Below are 22,447 nucleotides of genomic sequence, written 5' to 3'. Positions count from 1 at the left end.
TCTCTTCTCTTCTCTTCTCTTCTCTTCTCTTTCTCTCTCTCTCTCTCTCTCTCTCTCTCTCTCTCTCTCTCTCTGACTGAGGGGTTAAACTAAGGCCTTCACATTAACTTACATCCCCAGCCCCTCTTTTTTCCCCAGCCCCCTTTTTAATTTTTTTTTCAGCCCCCTTTTTTAAACAATATTTTTTAACAAATTGTTTTTAGAGCCAGGTACATAGCTCAGCAGCACAACGCTGCCTGGAAAGCACAGGTTTGTGAGTTAGAGTCCCAGTACCAATTTAAAAAAAAAAAAAAAAAGTGTTTAGTGGTTGAGGAAGGACCTTGCTAAGTCATTCAGTTGTCCAGGCTTGATTCAAACTTACAACCACCTGCCTCAGCCTCCTGGAGTGCTGGGATGACGGGCGTGGGCCATGCTGTGCCCAGCGGCTTTTCTTCTTCCTCTCCCCACCCCCATCACATCAGGTTCCAGCCCCTCCAGCTGCTTGGCCACCTGCTCTCCCTCCCCATCTGCAGCTGGTCCAGCTGCCACCCAGCTGCCTTCAGAAGCCAGGACTCACCTTCCACAGGGCCCACCGGGCAGTTCAGATCCATCACAGCACAGAGTAGCTTCACCCCACGCTCCCCTGCGCTGATCAAAGACCCCCTAACCCTAACCCTCTCTTGGCTTCCTGAGCTTCCGTGTGCTGGGATGACACTGGGCACTACCATGCCTTTCTTTTTTGTTCCTCTTGATCTCTGCTGTGTTCCCCACACTCAGCCATGGGCTGGGGCCTGGGCTGGGAGACAGTTGTACAGTTGAGTGCTGGATATGTCCCAGAGTCCTGCTGCAACTCTTACAGTGGAGTGAGTTGAACCCATTCCACAGATTGAACCACCGAGCCCCTAAGAAGAACTGACACCCCCGGGGCACAGGGACAGCAGGCTCCAAGCCCACCCCACAGGCTCAGAGAGGAGTTGAGTCTCACATACTCACTGGAAAGGACTCACCAGCCTCATCTGTCCCCCAGCCCTGCAAGGAGCCACAAGCCTGATTGTGCAGCAGTGGCCTGTGTCCCTGAGGGCGACACAGGGTGGTCAGGCCACCCTGGCCTGACAGGTGACTCAGGCGCAGGCCTGGGAGCAGCTCCAAGTGGAGTGGACCAAGAACGGTGCCGCTGTGTGTCAGCTGCTCCTTCCCAATGGCACCCACAGCCCTGGCAGGTGTGGTCCCCGGGGACAGCTGTCCTGGCGGGCGCCTGGGGACATGCGGCTGCAGCTGGACCAGCTGGCCCTCAGTGACAGTGGGGCCTATGTGTGCCGGGCAACTGTGGAAATTCCTGAGCTGGAGAAGGCGGAGGGGAACCAGACACAGCTCCTGGGTGACGCAGGTGGGCGAGCCCAGGGGCAGGCAGGGGGCTGGGGGGTGGGGGGTAGTCTAGGTTTCCATTTCTACTTTTTGTGGTGGCAGGAATGGAATCCAGGGCCTTTGCACAGAGCTGTATCCCTGACCCTTTTCATACCTTTATTTTAAGACAGGGTCTCACCAAGTCACTAAGTTGGCCAGCCTGGGCTCCTGCCCCAGCCTGCCAGAGCCTGGGATCACAGGCGTGCATTCTCACACCCAATATGTATTTCACTTCAATATACTTACAAGGGCCATGGAGATAGCTCAGTGGCATAACTGCCTGCCTAGCAAGTGTGAGGCCAAGAGTTCAATCCCTGGTACTGAAAAAAAAAAAAAAAAAAAAAAGAATAGACTTACTAAGTATGTTCCCTTTTATGTCTGCCTGTTTATACTCCACATTATGTCTGAGAAATTCACTTTTTTTTTTTTTTTTTTTGTGGAACCGGGGATTGAACTCAGGCCCTTGCACTTGCCAGGGAAGCACTTATTCTACTGAGCCATCTCCCCAGCCCCGAGAAATTCACTTTTATTGGTGCCCCACCCTTCTTCCTGGCTATAGCAGTCCATGGAGTGACTGCCTCATCACTGGCCCAAGGTCCTGCGCTGCTGCAGCCTTGTCTTACCTAAATTGGTGAACATGTGTGCATTTCTGCTGTGCCCAGGACAACTCTCCAATCTCAAACCATAAATAGGATCAGGCAGTTCTACTCACATTAGCACACGGACAGTTGCAGGCTCTTAGAATTAAGTTGTCCCTCAGGAGGTGAATATTCATTCTTTAATTTATTTATGGGGGGGGGCAGCTCAGCCCACCAGGGGGCGGGGCTGGCTGGCATGTGGTGTTGGGGGATTGAACTGCGGTCCCTGTGATTTGCTAAGCTTGTTCTAAGTAGGTGCTTTAGACCACTGAGCCATCTCACCAGCCCCGAATATTCGTTCTTAGGGGTAAAGAGAAAGTCTCTCTTTTGCTTTTTTGGCTCTGCTTTGCTGGGGATGGAGCCCAGGGCCTCACACGTGACAGCGAGCGCTCAGCAGGAGCCGCAGCCCCGGGTTCCTCCGGCATCTAAGCACAAAGCCTCAGTACATGCCCAGAGCAGAAACAGGCTCAGTGAAATTGGGGAGTTCACTTTTATGGGGGACTTATAGGGACTTCAGGGTTGGGCGTGGTGGCACACAGCTGCAATCCTAGCATTTGGGAGGCTGAATCAGGGGGACTGCAGTGAATTGGAGGTCAGCCTGAACTATGCAGCCAGGACCTTGTCTCAAAAAAAGAAAAAACAATTTCAAAAAAGCTTGTAAATCTCAGGGGTGTAGTAATGAAAATAAGATTGAGAAACATTCTACGAATGAACAGTTCTAGCCTCTTAGATTGCAGTACTCTCTGTACTTAGATGCTTAGAATTTTGCAATCTCCCTAGAAGGGCAAAGAATTCTAGAATCCTAGAATCCTGAGTGGAAAGCTATCACCTCTCATATGGGAGGAGAAGCCAGGTGTGGTGCCACACACGTGTCATCCCAGCCTGGCTTCTGGGAGGCTGAGGCCAGAAGACCACAAGTTGTAACCCAGCCTGGGGCACTCGGACTTGGCAAGACCCTATCTCAAAATAAAAAATTTAAAAAGTGTTGGGGGAGTATCTCAGTGTGAGGCGCCGGCTCCACCCCCAGGACGATGTGGGGGGGGCGGGGTGTGGGTGTGGGTGTGGGTGGGGTGTGGGACAGGGAAGCTGCAGAGCTGCGAGCTTAGCTGAGGCCCGGGCTTCATCTAACAGACCCAGAGGCACGCTCGGGACCCGGTCCCCCTAATCTGCTGAGAGACCCTGCGGGCGGGCGGGGCGTGGGCTGAGCCCTGTGTTCCTCCCGGCAGCTGATGGGTGCGCTGTCGCTTTCCGGGGGTGCTCTCACAGATCCCCAGCGCTCCCCTGTCGAGGGGGTGAATCAGCAATTAGCAGGGGCGGGGTAGCGCGTGCCAGGCCGCTCAAAGGGAGCTTCGAGGAAGAAGGGAGCTGCGGGCTTGGGTCCAGCTCCGCACAGCTGGCGTCTCCTCCCCCACCACTGAGATTTGGCAGCTGCCAGAAACTGCCCGCCAACTCCAGGGTCTGCAGAGGGCCTCTTTTTTACTTTCTTCGGAACCAGGGATTGAACTCAGGACCCTGCGCTTGCCAGGCTGGGGGTTACATTATGCCATTTGTACAAAGATGTTTTTTTTTTTTTTTAATTTTATTTTATTTGTGTGTGTGTGTGTGTGTGTGTGTGTGTGTGTGTGTGGCCAGCTCAGCCCACCAGGGGGCGGGGCTGTCTGGCATGTGGTGCTGGGGGATTGAACCACGGTTCCTGTGCTTTGCTAAGCTTGTTCTAAGTAGGTGCTTTAGACCACTGAGCCATCTCACCAGCCCCAAAATGGAATAAGGATTTTTTTTTTTTTTGGTTCCTCGAATGCCTTCAGGGCACTATTGGCCAGTGGGAGAGGTGTGAGGTTTGAACTCCAGCAACCTGAGGCTGACAGCTTTGTGGAAGCAGCCACTTAAAGGCCTGAGCTAGGGCCAGGCCCCCTACAAAGATGTTTTTTTTTTTAATTTTATGTGTGTGTGTGTGTGTGTGTGTGTGGCCAGCTCATCCCACAGGGGGCGGGGCTGACTGGCACGTGGTGCTGGGGGATTGAACCGTGGTCCCTGTGCTTTGCTAAGCTTGTTCCAAGTAGGTGCTTTACACCACTGAGCCATCTCACCAGCCCCGACAAAGATGGTTTTTGAGGTCCTCTTTCTTGTTGATTTGCTGTGTGACCTTGCACCAGTAACTTGACCTTTCTGAGTTTGCTCCCCTAGCTGTCAGAGTACAGCTAGATATGCTTTCCTAGCCTAACTAGGTGAATATAAAGGGTGTTGGTTAATGTCCTTAGAATTAAGTGACTGAGTCAGGAGGATTGCAACTGGGATCCAGCTTGGGCAATTTAGCTGAGCTCTGTCTCAAAATTTAAAAATTAAAAGGGCTAGGGACGGAGCTCAGTATGAAGGTCCTGAATTCAATGCCAGTACCAGAAGAAAACAAAACAAAACAAAAAACAGATTTCAGTATCTCACTATAAACCCCCAAAGAGGGGAGTAAGCGAGTATCTGTCTGAATTCAAACAGCCTGAGCAGCAGCAGGTACACGGAGCTGAACGGGCTGGCAGGGAGCGCTCAGCCTGGGAGTGCAGGCGGCTGCCGCGCAGGTGTCACAGGCAAGTGACACAGATTTTTCCCTGCAGATGGCTCTCCACACAACCAGAACCCGACCCCCAGGGTCTCAGGTGAGCCCCGCCCGCGTGTCCCCGCCTCAGCCTACTCCCCCGCTCTGTGCCAGTCCCCTTCACCCGGACCCTGTTCCCCAAGGACTCCTGTAGTTGCGGCTGGTGGCCGGAGGCGTGGCCATGGTTGCTGCCTGCGCGCTGGTCGCTGGGCTCTGGGACCGCCGCCGCTGCCAAGACAAGACTCGGGTGAGAGTGCGCTGCGATACTGTCCTCTTGCGGCGGAGGTAGGAACTGCATCCGCGGGAGGAGGATGGGATGGTCCTGCATTCCTAAACGCCAAGGGAAGGTGGGCTATGGAGCTGGAGGGCAGTGGAGAAGGCTGTTCCTAGATCCATGTCCTTCAGGAATAGGGACGAAGCCCCTGAGATGAGCTGAGAGCGCCAGCCTCTCCTAAATGACACTTTTCCAGTACTGGGTGGGGATGGGACCCAAGGCCTTTGTACTGAGTTTCATGTTTCATTTCTATTTTATTTATTTTTGGTACCAAGGATTGAACTCAGGACCCTGTGCTTGCAAGGCAAGCACTTATTCTACTGCATTATCTCCTGGCCCCATCCACGTTTCATTTTAACACAGGGTCTTGTTCAGTTGCTAAGTTGCCTGACCTGGGCTCAAAGTTGGGGTCTTCCTGCCTCAGCCTCCCAGGGTGCTGGAATGACAGGTGGGTGTCATGACACCTGGCTGACAGCCACCTCTTAATTTATATGGCCTTTCCTCTTAGGAAATCCATTCTACAACAATGTCTGGTACAGGTCCTGGGAGGTCCCAAAGAGGAGCAATGCCTGGCCTGGACAGGGGAAAGTGCTGGGCACCCCCAGCGAGGACCTGAAGGCCCAGCGGGTCTACTCCACTTCTTTCCCCCAGCCCTCCACCCGCCTGCCACAGCTGGCAACCAAACCTTGCCCCAGCCCCAGGCCGGCCCACCCCATCTCTATAGTCAAGGTTTCTCCTGGCCCAGGTGCCTCAGCGTAGCCTGGGCTGAGAGGGTTCCCCAAAGTCAGAAAAGGAATCAGAGACCCCTCAAGACTCCAACGCAGACTGGGTCAGTGACTACATGTGTAGATGCCATAAAAATCCCCAGACTTTGAAGACAGATTTGTTCCTTTGCCCCCAGGGAATTAAATAAAAACTCTTGAAGAATGCAATGCTGGAGTTGGTGAGTATTTGGGACCGCTAAAGACATCGCAGCTGGGCATGGTGACACACATCTGTGATCCCAGGCCTCTGGAGGCTGAGACAGGATGATCTCAATGAGTTTGAGACCAGGCTGGGATATATAGTGAATTCAAGGCCAGCCTGTGCTACATAGCAAGATACTTTCTCAAAAAAAAAAAAAAAAAAAAAAAAGATTGAAATTTTGGAGTTCCTGGTCCCCCCAGAGATGGCTAGGGAAGTCCACAAGGATAAGGGGACCCTGTAACTAGTCCCTCTTATACTTGTAGGGACAAGTCCTCCCAGTTTGGGAGCAGGGTCTGGCGCTGGAGACCCCCTCCCTGCCTCCCTCTCCTGGTCCTGGAGTGAAGCAGGAGGTTGAACCAAGCTCCTCCTACAGTTACCTTGAAGTGACACCAGCCTGTCCGGCTCCCCTCCCCCACCTCGGTTTCCATGGGGACAGATGTCCTTTCAGCCGATCAGGTCTGGGAGCTGCCCGGATGTGGAGGAGGGGGCGGGGCCTGGCCTCCTCTCCCTCCATCTTTCCATCTCCGCATTCTTTCCACCAGGCCGGCTCTTATAGCTGCCTCCGGCCCTGCCTCCCCACACTTGTCTCCACCCCTGCTGGATCAGCACCAGATCCCATAGCTCTGTCCCTAAAACAAAGACCTGATGACACCCTGTTCCCTCCGAGAGGCAAGTGCCTTCTGGCCATCCATGTGGGCAGTACAAGGATGAAGAAGCTGCCTAGGGTGTCCCGGGCTCCCCCACTGTGCCTCTGAAATTCCTGCATCCCTGCAGCCAAGGAAGGCCACCGGCAAGTGACAATGACTGATTTATTGGCTGGGGAAGGACAACACTCCACTCAGAGACAGTCTTAGGCCTTGGAACCCCACTGGGTCAGAGATGGCCTGGATGAGGTGAGGGTCTGGGGTGTTTATCGGTCTCCAGGTCTCCACAGTGTCTCTTAGGGTGCAGGGCAGGGGCTCTGTGTGACCACGGGGTACAGCAGCGCCAGGTGCTCCGCGCCCTGCACGGGCAGTGGCCGTGCACTGTAGTGTAGCACCAGCTCGGGGACGCTGGCGAAGGGGCCACTGTGCTGGCCCAGCACCACCTGGTTCGCCCGCGTCCGAGTGAACTTCAGGTGCAGGAAGCCCTGGCTGCTCCTGGGGGAACAGGGGGCAGAGGCAGTGGTGAGTTCCCCAGGCCCCCAACACTGTCCATCGGTGCCTAGGGGTGCCCTGCAAAGACAGTCTGGGTGGAGATCTCTCCCCGGGACTGCCCTGAAGTTTGTAACCCTGCTTCAGTCTCTCAAAATAGTGGCATTATAGGAGTGCGCCACCACATCGGCTCTTTCCCTTTAATATCTCCCAGCTCAGGCAGCTGTCACTTTCTTCCAGAGGCCTGTGGACAGCCTGGTCCCACTCTCTGATTTGTCTTGGTCCTTTTCCTTCTTATCCCTTATCTCAATCTGGCATGATCCGTATCTCTGGTGCTTTAGAGCCTTGAATACAGTAGGTGCTCAATTACTGTAGATTCAGTGCAGAGGTGGAGGCGGTTCACTCCAAGCACCCCCAGAGTTACCCAACTCTCTCATCCAAAATTTCTGCTGATCATTTGTGCTATCCATAGTCAACCCCCAGGGAGTGGAATGACCGCGACCCTGGCAATCATTTCACAATAATTAGCATTAATTAAATGCTTACTGTTTTTGAGGCACTGCTGCTCTCAGCATTTTTCCACTCTTTTGAGACATCTTATTATGTAGTGCAAGCTGCCCTTGAACTCCTTGTATAGCTCAGGCTGGACTTGACTGCACAGCAATCCTCCTGCTTCAGCCTCCAGAGTACTGGGATTCCAGGTGGGCACCCTGCCCAGCTACTTCATCTATTTTCTTTTCTTTTCTTTTTTTTTTTTTTTGCGGAACCAGGTATTGAACTCAGGCCCTTGCACTTGCCAGGGAAGCGCTTATTCCACTGAGCCATCTCCCCGGCCCCATACTTCATCTATTTTCAAAAATGTCATCATCACAGGACCAGCAGAGAGTTGATGCTGTTACTGTATCCACAGATTTAAAAAAGTGGAGGCTCAGAGAGGTTGAGTAATTTTACAAAGATGACACAGGCAGGAAGTGGCAAAAACAGGATTTGAACCTGCCTCCAAGCCCTCTCCCCTAATTTTTTTTTTTTTTTTTTTGTGGAACCGGGGATTGAACTCAGGCCCTTGCACTTTGCCAGGGAAGTGCTTATTCCACTGAGCCATCTCCCCAGCCCCCCTAAAATTTTCCTATAATTAAAAATATTAAGAAATTTAGAGTTCCATCACTGGGCCCGCCAAAAAAAAAAAAGAAAAGAAATTAAAAACAAAAACAAACCAAAAAAAAAAGCCCTCTCCCAGTTTGTCCTTTTAGATCTTGCGCTCAGGCACGTAGTAGAATCTTTGGAACATCTTATAACTGAACACACTTGGAAGTGTAAGGTAGTGCAAAGGAATCTGTTCCCAGTGTCACCCAAGGCCTGTATCTCCTGTGACTTACACTCCATCTTTTTTTGGTGGAACCGGTGATTGAACTCAGGCCCTTGCACTTGCCAGGCAAGTGCTTATTCCACTGAGCCATCTCCCAGGTCCCTCCATCTTTCTTCATACCTCCAACCACAGAGAATTCACTTTCCTTCAGAACCATGAAGTTCTCCCTGAAAGCCACGCCCACTTTCAAAGCCCCACCCGCTGGTCCTCGAAGCCCCGCCCCTGCCTGCTGGAGCCCTCTGTGCATATGAATCACCCCTCTAATTAGAAATCACGGCTGTGATCTCTGCCCTTGGGAGGCTGGGTCTCACCTGAGGGACAGGGAGCAGTCTTGGGGACTGGTCTCACTGAGCCGCACGAGGTAGCTGCCTTCTTTGCAGAGTGACAGAAGGTTCTCAGCATCAGCCCTACTCAGGGGCCCGTGAAACCACCTGGGGGGAGGAAAGAGGCCTCCTGAAGGGCCACCCTCCTGGCGCCAGGACAATGACATTGGCCTTTTTTGGGGAGGTGGGGAGTGCTAGGGATCGAACCCAGGGCCTTGTGTATATAAGGCAAGAGGTCTACCACTGAGCCACATCCCCACCACCTTAGGAATGTTATCACTGAGCTTCATCCCCAACCTTTTTAAGTTCTGTGTCCGGTCCCATTAAATCACAGCATTGCCCAGGCTGGGCTTGAGCTTGTCATCCTCCTGCCTCAGCCTCCTAAGTGCTGGAATCACAGGCACGTATCATCATGCCCGGCTTCCCTTGGAGCTTTTGAGAAGAGCCTGGTTGTGGGGGGCTAACGGGTCTTCCTTTTCTCAAAATAAAAAATAATAAAGGGGTGGGGAATGGGAGAAGTAGTTCAGTGTGAAGGCCCAGGGCTCAGGGCCGAGTCCTGGGGTTGGGGGAGGGGTCCTCGGGCCAGGTGCTCGGCTCCTGAGCTTTGTTAGGCACAACATGGGTGAATGAATGAAAGTTTCCCCACGTTCCATAGTCTGTGACAGAAAAATGAAAAACAGCTGTCTGCTAAGTTGAAGTCTATAACGGGCTGGAGTGGGCCTTTGGGAGTTTCCACCTTCAGCTTCCCCACTCACGGCTGTTTCTCCAGGGGCAGGGCAGGATCCACACGCTCCGCAGGCTGCGGGCTTCTGGGCTGGGGTCTCCGCAGCTCCTTGGCCGAGCCCGAAGTCTTTTCCCACTCAGGACTGTCAAACTGCACTGGACGGGAGGGTGGGAGGGGAAAGAGTTAGGACCAGCCTACCCGGTAGGGCGGGACAGGATCAGAAACAACCAATTGGCTTTTAGAAGAAAAAGGTGTGGTCACTAGGGACCCAGAAGGTGTGGGCAGTCCGGGAGGGACATCAGAGAGCGGGGTGTGGCTACCAGGGAGGTGGAGAATTTCCAACCAGAGGCCTTAAGTCCTGAATTCACTCCTGGGGTCCTGCTGTAACAGGGGCCAAGTCATAAAACTAGAAACCACCCCCATTATACAGACCAGAGCTTTGATAACCAAATGCCCTGCCAGTCATACAATTTCTGTGTTGCAATTGGTCTGGGTGGGCCTGAGTAATTCGACTCTATCTATCTATCTATCTATCTATCTATCTATCTATCAACTATCTATTACCTATCTGTCATCTATCTATCATCTATCTATCCATCATCTATCATCTATCTATCACCTATCATCTATCTATTTATCTATCTGTCATCTATCCATCATCTATCATCTATCTACCATCTATCTATATCTATCATCTATCTATCCATCATCTATCATCTATCTATCATCTATCTGTCTGTCTGTCTGTCTGTCTGTCTGTCTGTCTATCTGTCTGTCTGTCTGTGTGGTCCTGGCAGTTGAACCCAGGCCTTCACACTGAGCTATAGCCCAAGCCCTTTTTCTTATTTTGTGAGACAGCATCTTACCAAGTCACTCTGCTGCTTGGGCTGGGCTGGAACTCTCGATGGTCCTGCCTCGGCCTCCCTGAGTGCTGGGATAGGTGTATGCCACCAGCCCTGCTAAGAGGCGTTTCAGTTCTTAAAGCCAATCTCATTTGTTTGCCTTTTTGCAGAAGAGGAAAGCTGTTCAGAACCTCGTCCAAATTTCTCATTTCAGCTAGAATCTGACCCTGGGTCTGTGTGGCTAAGAACCCCTCCCCTCCCCAGTCAGCATCTCCTGTATAACTGAATTCTTTCTGGCATTCAATTTACAGACACCCTGCTCAGTAGGTCCTGCAATAATCTGTGTTTTAGAGGTAAGGGAAGGGAGGATCGGTAAAATAACAGTAACTTGTCTAAGTAAATGTCACAAGCCTGGTGTGACACCAAAGCCACATTCCTCTCCTTGCACTATAGTCAACAGAAGGCACTCAGTTCCATTTTACTCTAAAGAGCTCTTCAAATCCCCAGGAAGATGCAGGACCTTTGTGGAGGAAGAACTGCTGACAACAGTCACTCACAGTTTAGGGAGAATTAACAAGCTACCAGAAGTGGTAGATGTTTGGGTTCTACCTTGGAAATTGAGACAGAGGACAGGAGCCAAAGCAGAAATTGCAGGATGGGAGAGTCAGAGGTCAATGGAGGCCTGGGTCACAGAGGTACCTGCAAAAGCTCTCGAGATGTGGTCTTTTTTCCACTCCCAGGGCTGGTCGTACTCATCCGCCGGCCGCTCATCCTCCAGGGGCAGCCGGCTCTGCCCAGACCTCTGACTGGAAGGAGCCACACTCTCCCCCAGCTCCTGGTCCTGTTCCTCATAGGGTGTGTCATAGAGCTGGACTGCCCTGCATGGCAGCTCTGGGAGGCCAAGGACACCAGTCAACTCTTGTACACAGGGAGCCTTGTCACCTGTCCCCAGCCCCGTCACTTACCACTGATGGCCCGCTGGGCATCATAGGGCTCTGCGTAGCCATCATCCGAGGGTGGTGGGAGAGGCTGGGCATCAAAGGGGTCCGAATACTCAGTGTCCACTTCCGGCTGGAGAGAAGATGTGGAGAGGGCAGGGGCTTGGGGGATAAGGCCTGGATCTGGGATCTGCCTGCTGGCCAGGAGAGGGCCACCACTTGCCTGTCCACTCTGGGCCTTTCGTCCCGCTAGGGCTAGGAATGGACCGCAGGTTCCCACAAAAGCTAGATAAGCACTCACTGTATGACTGAGTTACAGCCTCAGGCCTTCCAGTAATCTTAATATTTGAGCCAAGCCTCAGGAGGCTGAGGCAGGAGGATGGCTATAAATTCGAGGCCAACTGGGCTACATAGTTCAAGGCCAGCCTGAACTACACAATAAGATTTTTTTTTTTTTTAATGTTTTTGGTACAGGGTCTTTCTACCCAGCTCGGACTCATAGTGATCCTCCTGTGTCAGTCTCCCCAGCTGTGAGATTACAGGTGTGTGCCACCACACCTGATTTTAGAGCGGGGCTGGCATGGCATGTGGTACCAGGGATTGAACCTGGGTCCTTCAGCTTGCCGAAGGGGTCCTCATAGGAGGTGCTTAGACCACTGAGCTATCTCTTCAGCCCAAGACATTGTTTTAAGAAACAAGGTACAGTTGGACATGGTGGCACATGGCTGTAATCCTAGCACTTGGGAAGCTGAGGCAGGATAATCACAAGTTTGAGGCCAACCTAGACTACATAGTGAGTTCAAGTCTAGCCTGAACTACATAGAGACTCTCAAAAAAAAAAAAAAATCGAGTCGGGCATTGGTGGCAAAAGCCTGGGATTCTTGCACTTTGGAGGCTGAGGCAAGAGGATTTCTAGTTCAAGTGCACCTTGGGTTACACAGAGATATCCTGTCTCAACAAACAAGCAGAAATTCCCAGGTACCAATCCTGTTCTAAATGCTTTATACCTATGTGTCATATTAACTAACCTTCATCCAGTACCTAATCCCTGTTTTACAACAGAGAAGCCACAGTACAAAGAAGGGAAGTGACTGGCCAGGGTCACAGAGCAGGCTATGGCCTGGTTCTGCTACATCCCTTCCTCCTCTCCCTTGAGCTCTTAACCATGTCGCAGCTTCAGAAGACCATCAGGAGAGACGTGTGACATGGTGGGGGGTGGAGGCTCTGTGACCTTGAGTCACCTTTCTCCTGGAGCCTCGGTTCCACTTGCTATAAATTGGAATCATAATAGCAAGAAGGGAAGGAATGTTTAATGCCCAGGGAGAAATCAGGAGCAGAGGTGCACACCTGTAATCCCAGCACCCAGGGAGGCTGAGGCAGGACAATCTCAAAGTTGACCCCAGAGTGAGCAACTTAGAGAAGTCTTGTCTCAAAATTAAAAAGAGAAAAATAAAAAGGAAAAAAAGGGGGGGGGCAGAAAGGGAGGGAGAGACAGAAAGACAGAGCGAGCCCAGGAAGACAGGGCCTGGCTCAGCTCTGTGTAGGAAGCCTGAGCAAAGGCCACAGGGCACTGGGCGCAGCAGGCGATCCGCCCTGAGAAGCAGATACCAGACGCCCCCAGCAGGTGGAGGAGCGGGCAGCGCCTGGTGCCTGGCCCCTGGGACCGCGCACAAAACAAGCCCCCTGCGCTCTGGGGACACCGCGCTGCGCCTGACCTCCGTCCCGCTTCCCGCCTCCGGCCTCGCACCTCCGCTCCGGGGGTGCCCAGCAGAGCCTTGGCTCGGGCCATGTCAGCCGCCTCCACCTTGATGAGCCGGTGCTTGGGGGAGTCGAACTTGGAGTCGCCGGGACCCTTCGAGTCTGGGGGGGCCGCGGGGTCCAGCTCAAGGCGGCCGTCTGCGTCCTCGTAGGGGTCCTCGAAGTCCAAGTCCTTTTGCATACGGTAGGCCAGGAGGATGTCGCTCTCCGAGTAGTCGGGGGTGGGCGGCTGCGGAGGGGGTCTCCGGCCGCCGAAACTCAGGTAGTCCCGAAGCCACTTGGCCATCTGGGCCAGTGTCACCTCAGACCTGGGTACTGTAGAGGGGAACCCACATGGGGTTCGGGCCTGGGTGAGGGAGAATGGTAGGGAAAAGGAAGAAGCTGAGGAGGAGGAAGAGGAGGGCGATGAGAAGCTGAGCAGGAGCAGAAGCGGGAGGAATAGGTGTGCCCTTTGGCTGGCCTCGGGGTGGGCAAGGATGGTAGCGAGGGCATGAGGTACACAGCCAGAGAGAAAGGCGGAGAGGGAGAAGCCCACCTTAGCCTGGCTCCGGAAGACCCTTAAGGGACAGCTGTGTCCCGCGGAGCGCTGAACGCCGAGCGCACGGTGGTCCGGCCAAGACGCGGGGCATCCGCGGAAGCGCTTGGACTTTTCGCGGGCCGCGCGTTCGGGGTGTGCTGCTGGGAATCCCGCCCGCTGGATAGCTCAGGGGTCCCCGGCTGCAGTCTGAGGTCACTGGTCCCAGTCCCCTCACCAGTCAGCCTGGGACGCCTGGGTTCTCAGTGTCCCTCGCAGGTTACCCCGGGGCGCGCGCGAAGTTGCGCTACGGGGACCAGGACCCGAGCCGTGCGCATCCTTTGTTGCACTCCTCTGTGCCCTGGGGGGTTTAGGGGGCGCCCTCATCCCAAGGTCCCTTCGGTCAGCTGGCTCGATCAGGCCCCAGCCACCCGCACAAAGGGAAATAAAATCTGCAATCCGCGCTCCAGCTTTCGGGAGACTTTGCCGGCGCGCGCCGCCGGGAGGGGGTACTTTGAGGAGGGGGCGCGGGCGGGTGGCTCAGTCCCCGCCAGCCCCACCGCGTCCCAGCCGCAGCGTCAAGGTTTCCCCGCCTCCTGCCCTCCCCCGGGGCCCCCTTGGAGGTGACGGAGACCTTCAGCTGCTCCGGGAGGGCGGCGAGCTGGATCAGGGCGAGGGAGTCGCCGGGGCCGAGGCGGCGACAGCTGGACCTGGACCCCGGGACCGACTTGGGCAGAAGGAGGTGGAGCGCGGGAGATGGGCATGGGCTGGGCTGGCACCTCCTGGGGACGCGAGGGGTACAGGGGACACAGGGATGGTACGGAGCAGAGGTGGAAGTGGACTCAGAAATGGGGATATGGGCCTGACCGCGAGAAAGGGTGACATTGTCCAGGTGACAGCGATGGAGGTTTGAGATTGAGCCAGCGTTTGAGGGTCAACGAGCAGGCCGGGAGACGCGATCGTGCGTGCGGCCACTGTGAGAGGTCTCAGGCTGCTGTGGAGGGAGGCCAGGCGCAGCAGGAGGTGGGCAGGGACTGGAGGTGGCTCCCCTCCCCCAGGGGGGTCCCGCTCGGGGACTCATCGCAGGGTGGGGGAGGGGAGGGGCAGCTGGTCCGTAGGGGAGATACTATCTGTGCCCGCCTGGTGGCCTCGCATCTGTCCCTTTGTGGCTTGGGGGGGGGAGGATGGGAGAAGGTTCTTGGTCGTTCTCACCGACAGCTGCCTGGAGTTAAGGGATTGAAAGGTTGGTAGGGGAGTGGCCAATTTGAGAGCAAAATCATCTTTTCTTTCCTTAAAGGGACCTTGCTAAAGTCCCCCTAATGAGACAAGAGCTCGGAAAGAGTGGGGACCCCAGGTTCCCAGCTCCTGGATCTCCCAGAAGCACAGCTTGGAGTGGAGCAAGTGCCAGGCAGAAGTCAGGGCTGTGAGCTGCTCCCCTACGAGTGGCTGGCTGGGGGCAGGGGCTGCAGCTCTGCCTGCCTTGGTTGGGGGAATGACCTGGAACCCCAGCACTTGAGGGGCGAAGGCCGGAGGATCACTACCAGTTTAAGGCCAGCCTGGGCTCATGGTGAGTTCAAGGCCAGTCTGAACTACAAAACAAGACTGTCTTAGAATGAAAGACAAACGAGGCTTCTTTCAGGAGAACCCAGAAGGCTGGAGGAAGGATCCCCAAGATCATTACACAGGTTCATTTTATAAATGAAAAAGCTGAGGCACAGAGTGGAGGGGGCTTTAGGTACCCAGCAGCTTCTTTGTGCCTTAACACTGTCACAGGACCTGGCTTTGGCGTGGCCAGTGCTGGAGTCCCTTCATGGAACCCGAAGTTCTCCCTTTCCCCTCGCCCCATTTTCCAGGTGGGAACACTGAGGCCTAGGGCTGACAAGACAAAGGCCCTCTCTATCACCTGGCCCTTTCTGCACTGGCTCTGTCCTCATCTTAGACCTGTTGAGCTCGGCTGCTTCGCAGGCTCCCAGTCTCCATTCCCACCAGCTCCCCATTCTCCCGCTCTCATCTGCTGCAAGGTGGTGTCCCTAGGGCCAGCTAGGGAGCAAGGCAGGTAATTGTCCTGTTTTCTGTCAGCCGCAAGGCAATTCCCAGCCCGGGATGAGCTGTTGACAGATCCCATCAAATCGGAGCGGAGCTCTGTCTCTGTCGGATAAATACGCTGCGGCTGAGGTATAAATATTTGAAAGGGGCCTTCTAATTACACGCTGTGGCAGGAATAGCAATTAGGGGCCCCAGGCAGAATCAAACGGCGTTTGACTTCCCAGCGCCTTTGAGCTGCCTTCCCAAGCGCTCCCCCACCCCGAAGGGAAGAACAGGAGGAGGAGGGGAACCAGGCTAGGGGTCCCATCACTCCGCGGGCAGCCAGCATCTGACCACAGGGTGGAGGTTCAGCCTCCTGAAAACCCGTTCTCAGTTACCCTAACCCCAGCTTCTGTGACCTTGGGGTGACATGGGCTATGTTCTCCCAAAAAAACAATGGGAGCTGCAGCCTGGTTGATGGTAGCTGCCCACCTGGATTTGGGGGGGTTTGTTTTGCTTTTTGAAATACAATTCTTATATCCTAGAGTTCATACCCTACCTTTTTCCCAGTACTATGGATTGAACCAGGGCTTTAAGAGGTTGCCCTGGATTCTCTCCCAGGGTGGCCTTGAATGCCAGCAATCCTCCTGCCTCAGCATTCTGAGTGCTTCAAGGAAAGGTGCGCACCACCACATCCATGCTGCCTTCATGTGAAGCGCAGGGCGGGGCTTTCCTAGCATCACTGGGGCCCTGGGCCGCACCCTAGAACCACACACACACACACACACACACACACACACACACACACACACAGAATGATTCAGTGGTGTTTTTTGGCGGAACCGGGGATTGAACTCAGGCCCTTGTGCTTGCCAGGCAAGCGCTTATTCTACTGAGCCATTTCTCCAGCCCCTCAGTGGTGTTTAATATATTTACAAAACTGTAATCAACACCACTATCTGGTTCCAGAACATTTGTCATCTCCCCAAAAGCCCCAGATCCAATAAGCAGTTGCTCCCCTCCCCAGCCTGGCACCCCGAGGCCACTGCCTGTCTCTGGAGTTACCTGTCCTGGGAGTTTCCTGTCCGTGGGGCCATGCTGTGACCTCTGCTGGAGTCCGACGTCTCCGAGGACAGCAGCAAGGTCCCCTGCACTGGCTCAAGGAGCACAAACCCCTGGAGCCCCCACCCAGAGCTGTGCAACCAGGTCAGGTAAGTGATCCCCAGTGGGACTTACAATATCCTGACTGAAGCCAGGGATGGTGGTGCACACCGCCCCCAGTACTCAGGAGGCTGAGGCAAGAGGATCACTGTGATGTGAGGCTAGCCGGGCTACATGGTGAGATCCTATCTGATGGACAGTGTGGGGGTGACCCTACCTTAGGAGCTCCTGGACATAGCCTATCTTTTTTCTTTTCTTTTTGTACGCATTTAGTACAAGGTCTACAGGGCCTTACTACATAGACTGGACTCCTAGTGAGCTTCCTTTTTTGAGCCTCCCAAGTGCTGGGATTACAGGTGCACAGCACCTCGCCCAATCTCAGTTGCTTCTCAGTGCCCTGGGGGTGGGACCAGCACAGCATGCTGAGGACCAAACCCTGGTCCTTGCGCCTGCCCAAGCAGATGCTTTAATCCACTGAGCTATCTGACCGGCTGTTTGAAATGCTGTGGATAAACCTGTTAGACAGGTGCTCACATCAAGCTGCACCCCAGTCCTGTTTACCTGACAGGGCATCTCTGAGGGGCCCAGGCTGAGCCAAAACTTGGGGTCCTGCTGCCTCAGCCTCCCAGGTGACTGGGGTGACAGGTATGTGCCACCATCCCCAGTCTGATGTGCCTTCTCATTCACAAATGAGTCCTAACCAATGGTTAAGAAGCCCCCGGTCCCAGGGAAACAGCCTCTTCAGGGGCCCCCAAACTGATGGGAGGCGCAGTTCTGTCCTTTGAAGGTCCCAGCTGAGGGCAGAACTACATCTGGTAACTCTGGCTCACGGCTAATGAGAGGACAGGCCTGGCTTCTGGGGCTCCACTCGAGATGTGCCCAGGCGGCTGGCTGGTGACAGGCTGTGGTCCGAGCCCCACACAGGCACATGCCAGGCCTCCCCCCCTTGGCACCAGCCACAGGCAGAGGGGTCTTGGGGGGGCAGTGACAGCTGGTGAGGCGGTGGCAGGGACAGCCTGGCACAGTGCCGGGCATGAGCCAGGCACAAGCTCTTCTTCTGAGCCCGGGTGGCAAGAGCGGGTGGCAGGGGGGCTGTACTGTCCCCCATCCCCAGCCCTCTGATGTGCTCACAGGCCTAAGGCACCAGGGGAACTGATGGAGGAGATTCAGGATGCAGCCTGACAGCTTTGAGGACAGGGCGACAGCTCCTTTTATCTAGCACTGTGGGCTCGATAGCACTGTCAGCACAAAAGAAAGGTGTGGGGGGGGAAAGACACCAGAAGGGCACAGGGAGCTAGGGCACAAGCCACAGACCCCAGCCTGTCCCTCTGCTGCTCTCCACTAGGAACCCTGCATGGGGGTTGGGGGCCAAGAACAAAGCAGCTCTGGGGATGTGGAGTGAAAGAGCAGTCTTCCAGAAACAAGAATTAAACATGACAATAGACAGTCAAGCCTGTCACCCCAGGACTCTGGGAGGTTGAGGCAGGAAGATGACAAGATCAAGTACAACCTGGGCAACTCAGCAAGGCTGAGTGTCAAAAGATACAAAGGGCTGGGGATGGAGCTCAGGGTGAAAGGCCCCGGTTCAATTCCCAGTACCACTAAGAAAAAAACAGGCTTGGCAAACAGCTCAGGGGCACAAGTACCTGCCTGGAAAGCACAAGGTCCTGAGTTTGATTCCTGGTACCAAAAAAAAAAAAAAAAGGAGAGAGAGAGAGAGAGAGAAAAGCAGGCCTTGCCCCTGCCTACCTGCCTCCTGCCACACACTCCATGATGCAGCAAAGCTGAGGGCCCTGGCCCTACACAGGTGGGGGCCATGTGACCCTGGCCACTTGGTCCCTTAGGTATCAGGAGTTGGGGAATGCAGTGGTCCTGCGTGCACAGAGGCTGCACTGGCCCCCAGAACTCTGGCGTAGGTACCGACCTGCAGATAGTGCTTTTTATTGGTTCCTGCAGCTCTGGTGGAAAGGCCGGAGGCACAGCCCATGACAGGGCAGGAGGAACCAAGAACAGGAGCAACACTGAGTGCACCATAGTTCTGGGAAGTGTCAGGCCTCCTGACCGCCTGCTTGCAGCTCTGCAATCCCTGTGGATGGGGTGGGGTGGCAGGGTCAGGCGCTGTTGTCACTATCCTCGCTGTCCCCATAGGCTCCCAGCTGGCTCAGGGAAGAAGCGCCAGATGGCTGTGGCGAGGGGTGAGTAGCCCCTCTCTTCTCTCCAGCTCCTGTGGGGAGAAGGAAAGTTGACAGAGGATGGCTGAGAAATGGGGCAGCACCTCTGTTCGTGGGTCAGGCCTGTGGTGGACCGCATGAGGCTGCCAGGAAGGTCCCTGCCAGGCCCCATCATGGGCATATGCACTGCCTTCCACCCCAGTGCCACAAGGCCACATGTCCTTTTCAAGAACTTCTTCTCCAGCATGGAACCCAGGGCCTTCGCCTTGAGCTACAACTCCAGCCACCTGGTGGGCAGATGCGCTGCATGGCCGGAACCCTGGGCTCTCCAAGCACCAGGCTGACCCACCCCAGCCCAGCTCCTGGGGCAGGGGCCACTGACAGCGGCCAGGTACAGGATCCTGACACAGACACCAAGACATGGCCCGGGATGTGAGGACTAGGGGTTTATTTGGGATTTTAAAATTATTGTTCTTTTTGTAATTAAAGGAGAAAAAAATAGTGGCTTACACCTGTAATCCCAGCACTATGACAGGCTGAGGCAGCAAAACTGAATGCCAGGCCAGCCTGACAACTTAATAACTTAGCCCATCAGAAAATAAAAAGGGGCCTGGCACGATGGTGCACGCCCAGGTCCAGCACTCGGGAGGCTGTGGCAGGAAGACTGTGGTAGGCTCAAGACCAGCTGAGGCTTTGGGCCACATCTTGAGTTCAAGGCCAGTCTAATCTAGAGTTGGCCCTGTCTCAGAAAAAACCCTAAAAACTACAAAGGCTGCGATGTTCCTCATGACACAGACAGACACACGCCCCTCCACCTGGCCACCAGAAGGCTGGGAGCACTACCCCATGTAGCAGCCGCAGGTGGCACTGCACACAGCCCAGGCCCGGGGACCGACCTGTGGCTGGAGGAGCCTGACCCTGCCGCCGGGCACCAGCGCTCTCTGCTTCTATCTTCGTCTTCTTCACCACCACCAGGCTGGACAGCTGCGCCCTGCTGCCCACACCCTTCCTTTTGGACTGTAGGGCCTGCAGGGTAACAGGGACGCGAGTTGGTAAAGGGTCCCTTGCCCAGCCAGCTCTCTGAACTCTGCTCCTGCCCCTGTTCAACACCCACAGCACTCTGATGACCTTGCCAAGTCTCTCCCCTCCCCTAAACTCCTCCATGGCTCCCTACTGCCCCAGGCTTGGTGCCCAGAGCCCTGCCCCCTCCACTGTATGTCCAGCACCTGGGCATTCCAGGTCCCACTGTGACTCCTCGCTGGCTGGGCGTTACTCCACCAGCCCCTTTCCTGGGACGTCCCCTTTCCTCTCCTTCACCTGAACTCATGGATCCTCCCTGCATCCCTGAAGCTCAGGCGTCACGACCAGGGGGCATGGCACTTCTCATAAGGTGTCATGAAAAGGCACCATTAAAGAGGTGACAGAGCCCTGTGTGGGTGGCACATGGCGTCAATGCTAGCTATTGCAGAGGCTGAGGTGAGGAGGATCTTGAATTTAAGGTAACAGCAAGACTTCGTGTCAAAATAAAATAAGAGTGGATGGAAGGGCTAGCCATCAAGGCAAACGCTTTTTATTTTCTTGGAGGGCAGAGGACATGACACCAGGCCTCAGGAAGGCTAGGGAAATATCTTCCACCGAGCTGCAGCATTTTTATTCAGATGGTACAGAAATGAGCTGCTGCTCCTTTGTTGTTTTTTTTTTTTAATTTTAACATTTAGTGTGTGTGTGTGTGTGTGTGTGGCCAGCTCAGCCCACCAGGGGGCGCGGCTGGCTGGCATGTGGTGCTGGAGGATCGAACCGCAGTCCCTGTGCTTTGCCAAGCCTGTTCCAAGTAGGTGCTCTAGACCACTGAGCCATCTCTCCAGCCCCCTGCTCCTTTGTTTTTAAGATCCTCCTGCACCAGCTTCCTGAACGGCCAGCAGGACAGGTGTGCACCACTGCGTCGGGCTTTACCATTCTGGACCCTGCACACACCACAGCTGAGTAGCAGGGGCCACGCAGGCCTCATGAAGCTAACCCAAGGAGGTTTGGGTGTGAAGAGACGCACAGGGTTTCCTATAGAAGTGGCAGCACAGGCGGGAACAGCCTTGAGAGATGTGTGCCCTGTGCAGAGCCTATCAGGATCTGCCAGAGTCAGGACAGGCGGAGGCTGAGGAAAGCCAGACAGGGCCGGCTCCTCTGAAGGTAGCCTAACCTCTTGCTTCACTTTGGGCTAGACAGATATGTTAGTGATGAGCACTTGCTCCGAATGCACAAGGCTCTGGGCTCCATCCTCAGTTACCTGCCCCAAATACAAGCATCAGGTACAAACATCCGGGGCAGTGGCACTCGCACCTGTCATCTCAGATACTCAGGAAGCTGCGGCAGGAAGAGCTCAACCCTAAGAGAGCTTGGGGAAGTAAGCAAGTACCTGTCTCAAAATAAAAAGTGGCTATTGACGGAGTTCAGTGGTGAGCGCCTGCCTTACACATAGGACGCCCTGGGCGTGACGCCCAGCATCATAGGGGACAAGGAGAAAGAGATGATAGCCATAAGTTCTGGGGGTAGTGTAAGTCAGTGAGAATGCTCTATCAGGAGATATACCCTCAAAGAAAATATCTTTTTTTTTTTATGTCTCAGTTCTGCATCAAAAGATAAATAGATGAAAATACATGACCTCACATCCAATCTATCTCCTGACCTTGATGGATTCTCACAGGAACATGGCTGTTGCCAATAAAGACTACATCTCCCAGCTTTCTTTGTGGCGGACAGTGGTCAGGTGGTCACATGTTGACCAATGAGATGTGAGCAGGATGCTCTCCAGGCAGCAGGGCCTGGGAACGTCCTCCCTACCCCTGACCCTTTCCAGGACTAGGATGCAGAACGTATTGGAACTCCTGGAAAGAGAGCATCCTCCAAGTTGCAACAGGAAACATGACGTGGCAGAGCCTGTCCCTGCCCAATCACTGCACAATGGTGATATGACAAAAGTTTCAATTCAAATGAAAGCAGCATTGTCACTTAGGACCCAGACCTGGGCACCCATCAAAATCTCTCTCTTCCTTCCTCCCAGCCATGGTAGGAGTCAGCCTGACACAGTCTCTCCCAACCTCCCCTGCAGCTGAATGCAGCCCTGTGGGCCTGCTCCTGCTGACAGGGTAGGAAAGGAACCCCTCAGGCTGTACCCCTCTGCACTGCCGCCTCCCCAGTGCCCCAGCCCACAGAGTAGGGCGGCTTCTGCATGGCACAGAAGGAATGGGAATCCCTAAAAGGCTGGGGAGGAGCTGCCCCAGATTCTGCATTGTCACCCAGCCTGCAATGTGACAGAGAGACAATGCTTGTGCCCTATGTAACCAGTCATGACACCGAGACCATTGTCAAGACCAAGGACAAATGCCTGGGCCTACTGGCCTGTTACTTGCAAAAGCATAATCTGTTGGTGCCTGCCTGTAATCCCAGCACTGGGAAGGCCGAGATAGGAGGATCACTGTGAATTTGAGGCCAACCTGGGCTCCACAGAGGGGTTAAAGCTAGCCTGAACTGCATAGTGAGACCTTATCTCAAAAAGACAAAACAGAGGAGCTGGGGAGATGGCTCAGTGGAATAAGCGCTTCCCTGGCAAGCGCAAGGGCCTGAGTTCAATCCCCGGTTCCACCAAAAAA

At 54.5% G+C, this 22,447-nt stretch overlaps 3 protein-coding genes across 5 annotated transcripts in view; 1 reads left to right on the top strand and 2 right to left on the bottom strand.

Annotated features, from left to right (window-relative positions):
- The window catches only part of Tmigd2 (transmembrane and immunoglobulin domain containing 2), an 8,293-nt gene extending 2,574 nt beyond the window's left edge, over window positions 1–5,719 (top strand). The window contains 2 exon segments of the mRNA XM_023716902.1: window positions 1,007–1,366; window positions 5,391–5,719. Coding sequence (XP_023572670.1) covers window positions 1,007–1,366; window positions 5,391–5,719 — 689 coding nt within the window.
- Window positions 5,720–6,670: 951 nt separating this feature from the next.
- Window positions 6,671–14,496, bottom strand: Shd (Src homology 2 domain containing transforming protein D). Of its 3 annotated transcripts, none has more exons than XM_023717030.1 (7): window positions 13,468–14,496; window positions 12,922–13,313; window positions 11,202–11,307; window positions 10,936–11,127; window positions 9,426–9,549; window positions 8,659–8,778; window positions 6,671–6,987 (listed from the first exon to the last, which is right to left on the bottom strand). In XM_023717030.1, the coding sequence occupies exons 2-7, from the start codon at window positions 13,216–13,218 to the stop codon at window positions 6,789–6,791; spliced, it is 1,038 nt and encodes a 345-aa protein (XP_023572798.1). In that variant the 5' UTR covers window positions 13,219–13,313; window positions 13,468–14,496; the 3' UTR covers window positions 6,671–6,788. The 3 variants fall into 3 exon arrangements, with proteins under 3 accessions (XP_023572798.1, XP_023572799.1, XP_004633011.1); XM_023717031.1 differs by having other exon boundaries at window positions 12,922–13,278; XM_004632954.2 differs by having other exon boundaries at window positions 12,922–13,247.
- Window positions 14,497–18,558: 4,062 nt separating this feature from the next.
- Ccdc94 (coiled-coil domain containing 94) overlaps window positions 18,559–22,447 on the bottom strand; it is a 13,224-nt gene continuing 9,335 nt past the window's right edge. Inside the window, exons 7-8 of the mRNA XM_004632953.2 lie at window positions 19,700–19,829; window positions 18,559–18,856 (exon numbers count right to left, since the gene is read on the bottom strand). Of these exons, the coding sequence (XP_004633010.1) occupies window positions 18,744–18,856; window positions 19,700–19,829 (243 nt within the window). The 3' untranslated portion in view covers window positions 18,559–18,743. The remainder of the gene's footprint in view (window positions 18,857–19,699; window positions 19,830–22,447) is intronic.

This window comes from Octodon degus, unplaced genomic scaffold, assembly GCF_000260255.1.
Source record: "Octodon degus isolate 3935 unplaced genomic scaffold, OctDeg1.0 scaffold00050, whole genome shotgun sequence".
NCBI classification, from domain to species: Eukaryota; Metazoa; Chordata; class Mammalia; order Rodentia; family Octodontidae; genus Octodon; species Octodon degus.
Note: the sequence above shows the minus strand (reverse complement) of the source record. Positions and strands in the feature narration are given on the sequence as shown.